This window comes from Palaemon carinicauda, chromosome 18, assembly GCF_036898095.1.
Source record: "Palaemon carinicauda isolate YSFRI2023 chromosome 18, ASM3689809v2, whole genome shotgun sequence".
In the NCBI taxonomy this organism is placed as follows: Eukaryota; Metazoa; Arthropoda; class Malacostraca; order Decapoda; family Palaemonidae; genus Palaemon; species Palaemon carinicauda.
The window spans coordinates 72,462,675-72,477,511 of record NC_090742.1 but is presented as its reverse complement, the minus strand read 5'-3'; the positions used below and the strand labels follow the sequence as shown (position 1 = coordinate 72,477,511).

Sequence of the window (14,837 nt, the reverse complement as noted above, 5' to 3'; positions counted from 1 at the left end):
CCGAACTATCAGGGACTTCATCTGATAACATTTATTAAGCGAATTCTCATATCACTTCAGAGAAGGAATAATATTTTTTTCATTTTTTATATTATCTTGATGCTACTTACTCTGAAGCTGCTATTACTAATTTTCTGCTTTATTTTCTTCCTTGCAGACTGTATTTCGACGGCGAACTCATATCAGAAGGGAAGTTGGGTGGGACAAATGGAATCATTCCGCTCAATGGCAGTCTTTATATAGGTCAAGAACAGGACCGTTTTAATGGTGGCACTGATCCAACACAAACCATCAGCGGATATGTATCTCAGGTATTTATCAAGTCTGTGGTAGAGAGAGAGAGAGAGAGAGAGAGAGAGAGAGAGAGAGAGAGAGAGAGAGAGAGAGAGAGAGAGAGAGAGCGCAAATATAATCTTTAAACAGTTTGATATAATTCTCTGATATATCTCAACTGAGAGATAGTACACAGTATAGCTTGCATATAGCTGTTTATTATTGAAAATGTATATACTTTTAACATTTAAAATAATTCTTGTAATTGGTTATTTAAGATAAATTGGACAATATGCCGAATTACCTCAAATAGATGAATAAATTGTGTGTTCTCCGAAAATAAGCAAATTTATAAATTCAGATTGGACATTAAATACAAACCGTGGGTGAAATATACTAGAAAATATATTAGAAAATCATATTAGAAAATCATATGTATTTGTGTGTTTACAAATAAAGTTATCTTCATTTTTTATAATTTCAATGGATTTAAGATTTGGTTTTCAAGGTAATATAAAAGATGGATTTAAAATTCAACTTTCTTTTACATTGTTTTTTATCATCGGTTATCTTCATTTTCAGCTAAATCATAAGGCTTCATCGTTATAATTTTCTTATTTTAAAACAGTTTATAATCAAAGTTTATATCTGATGAATGGTCACTGTTTGACCTTCTTTGAATTCTATGTGATGTGGATAATAAACATCCTGGTGTAAGAATGCATTAATTATAGTGACATTTGTTTTTCTTACAGATGAATATCTGGAACTACGCTCTTAACAATGGCACCATCAGAGACATAGCGTCTTGTGCCGTAAACCTCAGAGGAAATGTCTTGTCGACGGACGTCGATGAATTTGATACACCTGGAGTTGAGAAAACGGTTATACCTGTTAGAAAGCTTTGCACTGATGATTCTGCATTTGTTATTATACCCATGGAAAGGTATTTAACTGAAGCTTTAGTATTTTGCAATCTTGTAAATACATCGGTTTACATTCCTCCCAATACTGATATGAACATCAAATTGTATGAGGACAGCTTCCAGTTTAAAAACGCATGTGACAGTAAAAGCTATAGACGCTTACTCCTTGGTGCCACTGACGAAGAGACAGAAGGTACCTGGAACAATGTCAAAACTGGAAAACCTATTACCTACAGTGCTTGGGGTCCTGGTGAGCCGAACAGTGGTGCTAATGATAACTGCCTTGTATTAAGAAACGATATGCCATTTTGGGGTGACCTGGAATGTGCAGCAAGGCATTGCTTTCCCTGCGGCAGAGCAGCTCACGATTTTGTCTTTGTAAGGGGACTTTGCAGGCCTGTAGAACATCAGATACGATTCATTATAGATGGCTATGTAAATAATCGTCCATATTTCAGAGGCTATTATGGAATGGCTATATACTCTACTGGAGGTACTGGTTGGCTTTTTAAGGATACCATGACTAATATGACTATAGCAACTGCTCATCTACATCAGCCAGAAGACTATCCCATTGGTAGAACGATATGGGAAGTTGAAGAAACTTATTGCTCATTCGCTCCTGGAGAAACAATGGAACTTGGTTTGTCTTCTTGCACAACGGATCAGTATATGTGTTCTGATGGATCTTGTGTGCCCAGGGATGTAAGATGCAATTTGAGGGAAGACTGCAGAGACGGAAGTGATGAAAGCAACTGCGGAATCGTGGCTTTTACAGGCAGATATGCCAGTCACCGACCTCCCCCGGGACAGACTTTCAAGGACAAGCTGTATATTTTCCCACACGTTCATTTAGTTCGATTCTCCAAGATCGATGACATTCAGTTAGCCTTCTACATGGAGTACGAAGTTCATCTGGCGTGGACCGACCGTAACCTAAAATTCAAGAATATAAAAGATGAAGAAGCTAAGAATAAACTTTCGGAAAGTGAAGTAGAGTCCATATGGACGCCAGAAGTAGATTTTCTCAATGTGAATGATGGTTTACTGAAATCACTGAAATCTGGAGTTTATGCCAGGAAGACAGGCGATCCTGATCCACCACTTTTTAATGATGTCAAAATGGGTGAGTTAACCATTCGAAAAGTATATTTCAAAATAGAATAAGAGAAACATTAGTTAAATTGAATTATTATATCAAAGGACAGTGATAGAGAATTTTGTTTTTTATTTATTAGAAAGTCTTTCTTTACCTTTTAACATATAAATGTAAAATAATGTAGTTACAAGATACAGAAAACTTATTCATGAAATATTTTTCTCAAAATATGCTGAGGTTAGACTCATATAACACAGTGTCTTCAAGGTTATTGTGCAAAAGTATGTTCACAACACCTCATGGGCTAATATACAAGAATGCTGATAACATGGTAAAATGGTTTATCAGTTGAACTCTAAAAGTAACAAATAACAAATTTTTAACATTCAGCCTTGAGATCACCGGATGGTACAGATTTGGTACTTTTAGAATTCAGCTGATAGAACATTCTGTCATGTTATTGACATTCTTCTACATAAACCCATGAGGTGCTGTGAGCATACTCTTGCACATTAACCTTGAAGGCGTTGGGTGATATGAGTCTGGTGTTAGCTCGGTGACCATAGATATCCGTGTCCGGAAAAGCATGATAGATCTCCGTCAGTTAATGTAGGTTGAATATCGAAGATGCGAATTTATACAGGCTAGTTTGTAGCTACTTGGCTATCAAACCAAGGACAATGAATACACCTCATTTCATGTGTAATCTTTGTTCCTGATCTCAAATTACCAGGTCATAAAAATGTAAAGGTAAAAGGGACCTCCTAAAATTTCTATCAGTGACCACCATCTTGATATTCAAGATTTCTTGCATGAAATTTATAGTTTTTGTAAATGAAGGCCATCATCAGAAACGATGGACTGCTGTTAATTAGATTAAACCTTTGAATTATGCACTTTTCCCTTTAAAACGATATGGAACTACTGTGCTGCATTTTGATAAAGATTTAAAAATATGAAGTTTGCTGTGTTTTTTATGCAATTGCAAATGAAAATATTAATGTTTTCACTTTCTTATTGCTCAGTTGCCAAAAGTGAGCATTTCATCCTTTTAAAACTCTTGCAGATTTGATTATCATTATGAAAGTTACGTAAACAGAACCCGTCACTGAAGGTCATTCGTAATACAATAGGGTACTAAAGTTGATGAACCAGCATACATCCTTCCATGCATGTTTTAATATTTCGTTGCTACGTATATTTTTTTCATCTGCCAGGTGTATTGTTGATACCATAATATTAAAGTTCTTTACATTTGCTTCAAAACTGTTTTCACTTTCAAGATAAGCGTTGAAATGCTATCTCACATACATCATTATATATATTCATATACGCGCACACACACACAAACATATATATATATATATATATATATATATATATATATATATATATATATACTGTATATATAGACATATATATATATATATATATATATATATATATATATATCTATATATATATATATATATATATATATATATATATATATATATGTGTGTGTGTGTGTGTGTGTGTGTGCGTGTGTGTGTGTATAAATCATATCCGGATTCATCATATTATCTATTCTGAAATGAGTCATTTTTGCCCACAGACACCGTCTACCAGCCACAGAACGTTAGTTTGGTCCAGAAGAACTTTTACTCTGGTAGTTTTTCTTGCAATTTTGGTCTCTTCAAATACCCATTCGATACACAAATATGCTCTGTGCTCATCAAACTCGACTCAGCTGATACTTCCGTCATCACCTTTTCTGTAAATATGATATAAGGTTCTTTTTCTACAACCCCCTCCCCTTTTCGCAATTTGGGGATAGCACTAAAGTTGTAATGTTACACTCCATCCAAAATTAACGTACACATATCTAACTCGACGTTCTGGCTTCCATAGTAAATCCTACCCAAATCCGGTTGTTCCTATGTCTCAGTAATTTTATCAAAATATGCTATATATATTATGTTTGTCTTTTTTACACACAGCTTATCCATTACATATCAGATTAAACAGTAATTCTGTAAATAATTACATGATTCATATTTGGAACAATCTATCGCTAAGACTATGCGTAAGATATGCTTAGAAGATTCCACTACTCTTATCTAAAAAGTTAATTTCTTATGTCAGTTCCATAATATGTTGTCTTTAAGAACGTGTATTGTTTACATTTCTACTTAGCCATATGAAATTTGATAAGCTGCATCGTATGACCGCTTTTTTATGATTAGGATAAAACCAAAACACCATCAGAGTTGATAATCTAAAATTATTCTTTTTTTGACAGAATGCAACTGTGAGGTACTCGGGGCTCATCAACCTTCCCAAATATACTGTACAAAACATCGTGGTAGACCTCAGTGAAAGCGTCGGCTATGCTGTTATGGAGGTATGACTTAAATTAGATGTACATTCTCTCCCTAGGTAATTTGGTAGTGCATGAGTCACATTGAACTAAATTCTACGGGGAAAACACAATTACTATGAAATCTCTTTTATTTATAGTTTCATTATAGCTTTCAATTTTTAGAAAGCTATATATAACGTTTTAGGAATGGACAGGGAAGCTCCTCATAATTCCTGCAATAACTCATGGTAGGATTCAGTTACTTCCCCTGGTTCCCCAACCAACGAATCTGGGTTTATGATCTGTATTCACCATTGCCTCTCTCCTTGATTGATTGTGGTATGATTTCATTTTAGATAAACTTGCTTGAAATGTTGTTCAAAAGATGACTCATTGTATTTTGACCCGGCGCTTTAGTTGTTCTACGTATATACCTCTTTGAACTAACTATAATTACTTATATCACTGACTTGGAAACAGTTGTGTGATTTTAAAAGAATAACTTCACATGGCGTTGACAGAGGGTTCCACTCCTTGAATGTTTTCTGTAATTTCATTACAAAAATTACTACTGAAAATGGATGATGCATCTTGGGTGAATTGCAGATTTTAATCAGGTCGTTCCCACCCTGAACTAAAAAAAAAAAAATCTTATAATTTTAGTATTAATAAGCTAGTAGATACTTGACAAATTTTCCATTTAATGATTCTATTATCCTAATAATAGTAATCTTTATCCAGTATTTAATGTCAAATTTTTCACTGAGAGATATTTATAATTTCTCATCCTGGCCACCTGAAAACAGTATTAAGAAACTAAGATTAATTTTACTTATTCTCTAAACCGATGTTTATGTTTTAAAGTAATTGAACCTGACTTTTTTGCTCTATTACTTCCGCCATCCATTTTTCACGTCATTACTAGTTAGTGGTTTGGCTGTCAACCTCTTGGCATGTTGACAGTATATCTTAACTAGATTAACTCCTGGCTTCTTAAATAATGAACAATTTACTTGAATACACATTGTATATTTACCATTAACAAAAGTGAAGGATCATCTCATGCTCTTCCTTATCTCACCTCTCGTGTTCCTCCACTCCCAGCCCCCCCCCCCCCCCCCCCCCCACCTCCCCCAACCTGTCAATGATAAGTCATCCCTTTAGAATAATTCTTGCTTGTAACATATTTACCATTAACAAAAGCGAAGGATCATCTCATTCTCTTCCTTATCTCACTCTTGTGTTCCTCCACTCCCATCCCCCCCCCCCACCAACCTGTCAATGATAAGTCATCCCTTCAGAATAATTCGTGCTTGTAACATTGGAAGCAGCATTATTGAGTGTTCATTCAAGTTCTTAGCGAATTTTGTGAAGCAAGAGAAAACTGGACATGATCATTAAAGCATTGCCGGACCACAAAGAAACAGGTTTGTGAATATTTTGCTTTTGATAGGGTTTTTGATAATGATTCTTGGATGTGTTTTTTTTTATGTAAAGCCATTGTCTCTTTCATACTGTGCGTGTGTGTGCGTGTTTATGTAGGCAGAGTGAGCTCAAAATATCTCGAGCTGGCTACCCTATGCAATTTGACAATATTGCTTATTTTCACTGTAATTATAATTAAGAGACTTTTGCTTGACATGAAGAGTGCATAGGACTAATTATTGAAAACTTTTTAGATCTGTTCGAAAGTAAAGTATTCACCGACTTGCTTCTCTGTGTTTTACTGACATTTTGTACATTTTCTCCCATTTTAGACAGTCCGAGGAAATATTCGATGAATAATCAATAATACAGTAACAGTAACCTCCCCTTAGAGATTTGGAAATGTCGATCAATGAATTAACAGCCAATGATTAATTCTGCTCAGTCAGAGAAAGAAGAATTGAAGAAGTGGTAGAGATTCACATCCTTGGATTTGGGAAGGGGATTAAGCCATGTTCTACTTCTTCACTTGCTCGCATTTCTAATCTCCTCGTGACTGGCGATTAAGATTTGAGAGATATGAATGTAAATTTGTATAACGGAATTCAGTCTTGTGTCAAATCATGAGATATTACAAAACTCTGTACACGATTGAAGTAAATTTTCAATCACATTTAATCAATAGCTCTATAGAAAGTCTAAATGAAGATTATGCCTTCTTAAAACTTAAGAATTTCTTTAGATACTCTATACAACATTTTGGATCGATAGATAGAGGCTCTCTTATGACGTAAGTAGACTTGATTCGAGTGTGCTTTGTTGATTCTATATTTTTTCTTAGCTAACATTATACATCTCAGACGACACTACCAAAGAAACCTTGGTTATCCTCTGTCAGTGATTATAAGTAACAATTTCAAGACTTTGTATTAAGCCATTAGCTTAGAAAGATGGTACATTTTTTGCTGTTTCTGTAGAGGACAAAAGACTCAAGATTTGAAAAAGGTATAAGTACTTATTTACTCAATTTTGTTCTGGCGCTTTTATGTTGAAGCACGAGAGCACGACCTATAATAGCTTGAAGGCCATTGACCTGCCACGGTCAAGGACTTATCATAGGTAATCTCGTGTGGTGGATCCTTTTTCAGAAGATGGTGGATTCCATGTCAAATGTTTTCAGGTCTACCCAAACTGCGTTGGGTCAATTTCTGGCCTAAAGTTTAACTCCCAAGGTCATTAAAGGCCCCCATGTCAAATGTTTTCAGGTCTACCCAAATTGCATTGTGTCAATTTCTAGCCTAAGTTTAACTCCCAAGATCATTAAAGGCCCCCATGTCAAATGTTTTCAGGTCTACCCAAACTCCGTTGGGTCAATTTCTGGCCTAAAGTTTAACTCCCAAGATCATTAAAGGCCCCATGTCAAATCTTTTCAGGTCTACCCAAATTGCGTTGGGTCAATTTCTGGCCTATAGGTTAACTCCCAAGGTCATTAAAGGCCCCCATGTCAAATGATTTTAGGTCTACCCAAATTGTGTTGGGTCAATTGCCGGCTTAGAGTTCAACACCTAGAGTTTAACTCCCAATTTGGGTCGTCAAAGGCCCCCATGTCAAATGTTTTCAGGTCTACCCAAATTGCGTTGGGTCAATTTCTGGCCTATAGTTTAACTCCCAATGTTAAACGCCCCCATGTCAAATGATTTCAGGTCTACTCAAATTGTTTTGGGTCAATTGCTGGCCTAGAGTTCAACACCCAAGGTGATTAAAGGCCCCTTGTCAAATGTTTTCAGGTCTACCCAAATTGTTGGATCAATTGCTGGTCGAGAGTTGAACTACCAAGGTCATTAATGACCCCCATGTCAAATGTTTTCCGGTCTACCCTAATTGCGTTGGGTCAATTACTGGTCTAGAGTTCAACTCCCAATGTCAATAAAGGCCCCCATGTCAGTCAACTGTTTTCCGATCTACTCAAATTGCGTTGGGCTAATTGCTGACCTAGAGTTCAACTCCCAAGGTCATTAAAGGCCTCCATGTCAAATGTTTTCAGGTCTATTTAAATCGCGTTAGGTCAATTTCTAGCTGGAGTTTAACTCCTTATAATATTATTTTATTTTATCTTGCCGTAGAACATTTTAAAGATTATTAGCTAAACCATAATTTGAAATTTCTGTCTTGATATGTATTCAAACATTCAGATTCATTGCGAGATCTAATGCATAACTGGTGGATTCATCATTATCAATCTGGTTGTAACTGAATAAGTGAAGTGAATAACATGACGCTTATTGATTTTTTTTTATTAAGATTAGATACCACTTCTCAGATAGATACTGTAATGAGGCATTACATAATTTAATTCGTTTTTCACAGTAGACTTCTAGCTAGATACTTTTTTCTCGATTTAGAATAAGAAGAGGTGCATCCTTATTCTATGTTATCGATTGCGCTACTTTTTCCTGCATAGAACTTTTATTGTTTATTGGCTATTTGTGTTTTATTGCTGTTTTGAGAATAGAAGCTAAGACATATCCAAACTTGATGTTATGTTCTGACCAATAAGAGCTTGTATATTCCATTGTTTAATGCGTTCATGAAAATTTCTTCTCCATGAATTTTTGTTTACTTTATTTTATGAGATATCCTTCCACAGGTTAAATTCCAGCTTGAACGTAGATGGAGTTTGCTTGTGCTCACCATCTTCTTACCAACGATTTTGCTTATTGGTATTGGTTATGTCACCCTTTTCATCAAACTGCCAGCGTTCCAAGTAAGTTTCTGCCATAAAGTTTTGTTTGGATAGTGTAAGAAACTCTCTCTCTCTCTCTCTCTCTCTCTCTCTCTCTCTCTCTCTCTCTCTCTCTCTCTCTCTCTCTCTCTTTCTATATATATATATATATATATATATATATATATATATATATATATATATATATACTATTGTTTAAAAAAGAAGCTGGTCAAGGGATCAGCCACTTGGAGATCCCAGTTTAGTGAGCTGTTGTCACCGTAGTAAAGGAATATTCACAAGCAAATGCTAGAGCAGAAGCTGCTGTCAAGACATCAAAACAGGTCATTATGGAGATTACCGGTGGTGTAGGTAGTCGTGACAGCAACAGGGTATCTATAGCCATCCTGTAGTATCTCAAAACACCCCTTTCTGAAATTAACAAGTCCCCAACGTAGCTGACTTTGGGAAGACTGCTTCGGGATGGTGTACCAATGACAAAGCATCATCCCTAAGATAGACAGACATTAGCATCAAACATGACGTAAAAGAAAGCTGCTGATGGTGAAGAAGCATGAGGAAATATTGTCTGATAACCACACCAGGAGCTGTAAGTCCCTTAGGTGGGTAACCAAGCGTGGATTCAGAATTAAACCTCCAGTGTTTGGGATTAGGCAAGTGTAACTAAAATCCTTTCACAACATCAGTATGTGGTTAAATGAGACTTAGGGGACCTTTATCGCCCAGCCCAAAGTTGAGTAAAATTTCTCTCAGGAGCCCTCTGTGACAGTTTCTTTTTTCCGTACAAGGGCCCAAGCTAAGCCAGGCTGGCTAACTGATTTTATTACTCTTCAAGTTATGCTTCTTTCTTCTTAAGAATGCCGACATGTTCCCTTTCTGTGTCACTGCTTGTTGACATTTTTATTTTCACTGTTCTTTTTATTTCATTCGAATGGTGAATCCGTTACGTTTGACCTTCTATCCTACTGCTACCACCAAATATTTCGTCACCCCTAGACGTAAAGTATACATGTAAGACATTCTTATTTGGATAGTGTAGCTATTTTCTGGCCGATGAATAAAATAGAATGTGTAAAATGTTGAAGGTGAGTGAAGATTTAATTTAAGGCCAAATTCCAGGTTTAATTATCACAGCAGCAAAGGAGTTTGGCATAATTATAAGTATCTCGTGGTTTCTTTACACTTGCGATTATATGATACTTTGAAATATTTCCACCGTTAATTGCAACCACGGGAGTGGAGAATTAGTATTAAATAAAATCACAGACAAAGTTCTAATAGTAGTGACTTTAGCCAAAGGTGTTAGTGCCTCCCATGCCCTCTAACTACGAGCGAAGACATATCCTTTCAACTCTAGGCTATGAAGTCCCAACAACTAGCCAACTACTATTCTTTAGAGGTTGAGTCTTCTTTTCAAGCGCCGCGTATGTGATCTTGGAAGTTTAAATTGGTCATCTGTCAAGTACGGTGAAACACACCCTACGTTGGTTATGCATCTGATTTGGTTGGCTTTTAGGCCATCAGATGGTTAAAGCTGAGACTTGAGCATTGCTGACCTGTTGTGTAATATGTCAACATATTTCTCCCAGCCAGTCTGCTAGAACTCAGGAGAAACAAACAGATAGGCTATACTGATTAACAGAGTGTGCCTAATTACACGAGCAGCTAAGACATCTCGATGCACAAGATTGCATTTCTTCCATGCTCTCATGGCCTCATTTGGTCATAGATACTGTATATACTGTGTATATTTGTGTATATTTATTAGTTTTACTACCTTCAAGTTCCATATTTGTTTCAGTAATATATATATATATATATATATATATATATATATATTTATATATATATACACATATATATATATATATATATATATATATATATATATATATATATATATACACATATTTATTGATATATTCACGGCAATAGACGCACCAGAGTCCTTAGCTGAAAAATCATACAAGAAGAATTTGAGGTTCAATGAACAACGACAGAATAGACATCTCATTTACATATTTGAGATTATACTACGAGCTTAACACTCATTCTATTTTATTTAATTATTTTGAGCATTTGAAATATTCAGAAAGGGAAGATTCAGTACTCAATACTCATACAGAGAGGACAATGCCAGCATAATGATGAAGTCCGCCTGTAAATCCAATCGGATATCCTAGCCGTGTTTCGATAATTCAGAATTAATTATTAATATACTATGACAAGCTTAGGACAAATATGATTTGTCAGTTATAACTTAAAAAAAAGGATATGTTTTGAAATTCGATTTCGTAAACAACTAAAGAACGATGATCATTCAGGACGATTTACAGAAATTAAGGCAGTTCAAGGCTGTAATGAGGTGTAAACTTGCTCAGGTTTATGAATTAGTTTGACTGTCTTCAAGTTGCATATTTGGGTCAACAACAATAATATATATATATATATATATATATATATATATATATATATATATATATATATATATATATATATATATAATCCACCCTTCTGAATATTTCAAATGTTCAACATAATTAAATAAAGTAGAATGCGTGTTAAGCTTGTAGTATAATCTCAAATATGTAAATTAGATGTCTATTCTGCTCTCGCCCATTAAACCTCAAATTCTACTTGTATGATTTTTATGCTAAGGACACTGGTGTGTCTATTGCCGTGAATATCATACGAACATTCTGTCATATATTTATCATGTTGTTATAGAATAATGTTATTGTTACTGCTAGTTATGTTCATGTACAATATTAGACAATCTGTTTACAAAACCCAGCTGGTTTTCGCTCACCCTTTTTTATGGGGACGTCATTTATAAACTATGTTTAAGAATCCATTTACATCTCTCTCCTTTTAGTTTTATTGCCAGTTGGATAAAGTCTCACCTTAGGCTATTCATGTCACCTTTTATATCCAGCCTTTGCCAATTTGCTTTTCTTCCTCGAAACAGGTCCGAGCTATTATGACTCTAACAACATTGCTGGTTTTGTACACACTGTTCAATCAAGTCTCCAGTGGTCTTCCTGACACAGCATATATTAAGATGATTGATATATGGTTCTTCTTCTGCATCTTCCTGATCTTCAGCGTGATCATCGTCCACATCGCAGTCGAACATCTTCCAGAGAACGGGGATAGCTCCAGTGCAGTCAAGTCAGTGATGAGAGTCTCGCCTGTTGGGGAACCACCCTTATTCCGGGAAGCATGGTAAATTCTTAATTTTTTTTATATCGAAGGCAGTATTTACGACTTGATTTTGATGATCTCTTTTTATGTTGATGTTTACTGTCGCACATGGTTAGCCTTATTGTACTATATATGGTTACCTCATGGTTCACCAGTCTCCATTTTAAATTACATTGACAGGTGACTGGTTGAATTCATTCTTTAGGCAACGTATATACATTCCCGCAGCTAAGAAAAGTCAGGGAATTAAAAAAAAAATCAATTATATCCAGGTAATTTCTTGAAGATTATACTCGGTAACTAGTTTCTCTCTCGTATTATGTAATTTAAACACACAGAAGGCAAAAAGCTCATTAGTCTTTCTAAGGAGAACAAGATTACAGGCGTTTACATGTGTTTCCCCTTAGATAATAACAGATCTACCAACGGACCAATTAACAATTGGGCATAGCAATATCCAAAGACTCTTAATCAATTATTGTTTAAGGTAAGGAGGAGTTTTTACGAAGTCCGGTCGTTCAATGAGGAATGTTCAGAATAGCACCTGGAAATTTTGATGTTTCATATAACGAGAGAGGAATATTTTATAAAACTAAGGTAGTTGTTAATAGAAAATATTATTGAGACAGTCTTTAATGTGTCAAATTATATCCAATTATCAAGATTAATTAACACATACGTTGATATTTAAGCTTGGAAAATTTATCAGAAACAGCAAGCCACTTCTTCCTATTTTATCCATCAATATAGTTTTTTATCTTCTCTACTAATTGCATATCACAACAACCCCTCTTTCTCGCCATTTTCTGTTTTCGTGAAGTAATAAGAACATTTTACCAGGGAAATCATATATTCTGATTGATAATACGTATTTCATAACATGCAGCAAAAATACTGCAATCTAAACCTAATAATTATGTTTTCTTAGCGCAAATCAGATTATTTACATCAGAGAAAATATAACTAACAAGAGCAATTTCAGACCTCCGCCAATGTATATTGTCAACCTTTGATTAAAGTCTACGGACATCGCCTCCCACTTTTCATGTACTGACTCTACAGGAGATGGATTAAAGTGCAATGCTGTAAAGAATCATGATCTTAATCCGTATCTCCTCCAAAATTTCATGGTTTCTTCCGATGCATAACGTCTATCCCTTGTTAAAATTTGGTGAAAATCCAATGTGTCAATGTGTTTTGACGTAAACATTAGAATTGTGAAAAGATGCTAATCCGGATCCGGTACCGGATCATCTCCAAAATTTAACTGAGTTGTCCATGGCCTAAGATCTATCTGTGGTGGAAATTTCTCCAAAAATCCGTTAATTTGTTTTGACGTAATCTTTAAAATTGTTAAAAATGCAGAACGGGATCTAGAATCCGGATCCTGATCATCTCTAAAATTTAATGGAGTCGTCCATAACCTAAGATCTATCTTGGGTGAAAATTTCGTCAAAATCCGTAGAGTAGTTTTGACGTAATCCTGTCCACAGACACTCAAACAAATAAATAAATAAACAGACTCAAAAATATATCCTCCTTAACGGAGTTGTTAAAAGGTCAAGTGTCTTGTAACTGTAAAGCCACAAATTAACGTCCCATGTAAGTTTCAAAATGGTCAAAAGAAAATCCAATATTTGGCTAAGCTTTCTTTTTCTTGAAAAGTGGAATATTACCGTAGCTTGACCCCTAAACCAATATTTACAATGAACAGTCGGTGGTGTAAATGTAAACAAGACGTCTAAGATGAGGTCCCACTATTGTCGAGCAATCTCTCTCTCTCTCTCTCTCTCTCTCTCTCTCTCTCTCTCTCTCTCTCTCTCTCTCTCTCTCTCTCTCTCATATTTTGTGTGTTTCTGAGTGTTTTATGCATATGAATATACGCAAAGTGTCAAGCACATTTAGATTGCGTGCGGAAAATTTCTGTTTTAGCTTCATAATTTCATTGAAACGTGAAACATTAGAGTTTGAATACCCTGGAAAATTAACAAATATCGTTTTCAGCCATTTATTCTCATATATGATAATTTATGAATTGACCTTTCGTTCTCATAATGCTAAATTCTCTACTCAGATTAAGTTTTCTGTTCTTGCAAACATTTCAAACTCTTTCTTTGTAATTCCTTATTCGTCTGATGTCTGAGTTTTGAAATTTATTCTGTACTATTTCTTCCATTCTTCCATTTTTTCAGGCTGACGGGAACATGGGTAATGAAAACTATCCGAATCTTCGTCTTTCCTTTCATCTTCTTCATCTTCAATACCGTGTTTTGGATCTCCATTATCGGTGTATGAAAAGGGAATCGGAAACGAATGAAATCAAGGACTGCATAACCTGTTACAAATCATCTGGTAATGGCTAAGAGGCTGTTTTTGGAGCTTAATGTATGCTGTATTTATCCTAGTAGGGAGCCAAAAGTTAATTGTGTTTATCTCTATGATAACACATTTGTCTCTCCTTATGGAAGTACGGATGGTAATTACAAGTCATTAATTTAAACAACTTTCTCTACCCTCAAGCTAAAGTTAAACTTACATTGTTTAGTTAGTTATTTCAGTTGTAGTCTTACTCTTAGCGTGGATGGAATGCTTTATATAACTGTTGATGATACACACACACACACACACACACACACATATATATATATATATATATATATATACCATTATCATCATCAATTATATAAGAGTTCATCTACGCTAAGAATAAGACTACTACGTGTATATATAAATATATATATATATATATATATATATATATATATATATATATATTTATATGTATGTTTGTTTGTATGTATATATATAAATATATATATATATATA

At 34.9% G+C, this 14,837-nt stretch overlaps 1 protein-coding gene across 1 annotated transcript in view; it reads left to right on the top strand.

The window, feature by feature from the left end:
* Window positions 1-14,476, top strand: part of LOC137657361 (uncharacterized) — a 33,238-nt gene extending 18,762 nt beyond the window's left edge. The window contains exons 4-10 of the mRNA XM_068391698.1: window positions 158-311; window positions 1,029-2,325; window positions 3,893-4,053; window positions 4,580-4,681; window positions 8,712-8,828; window positions 11,776-12,032; window positions 14,204-14,476. Of these exons, the coding sequence (XP_068247799.1) occupies window positions 158-311; window positions 1,029-2,325; window positions 3,893-4,053; window positions 4,580-4,681; window positions 8,712-8,828; window positions 11,776-12,032; window positions 14,204-14,306 (2,191 nt within the window). The 3' untranslated portion in view covers window positions 14,307-14,476. The remainder of the gene's footprint in view (window positions 1-157; window positions 312-1,028; window positions 2,326-3,892; window positions 4,054-4,579; window positions 4,682-8,711; window positions 8,829-11,775; window positions 12,033-14,203) is intronic.
* The last annotated feature ends 361 nt before the right edge of the window (window positions 14,477-14,837 follow it).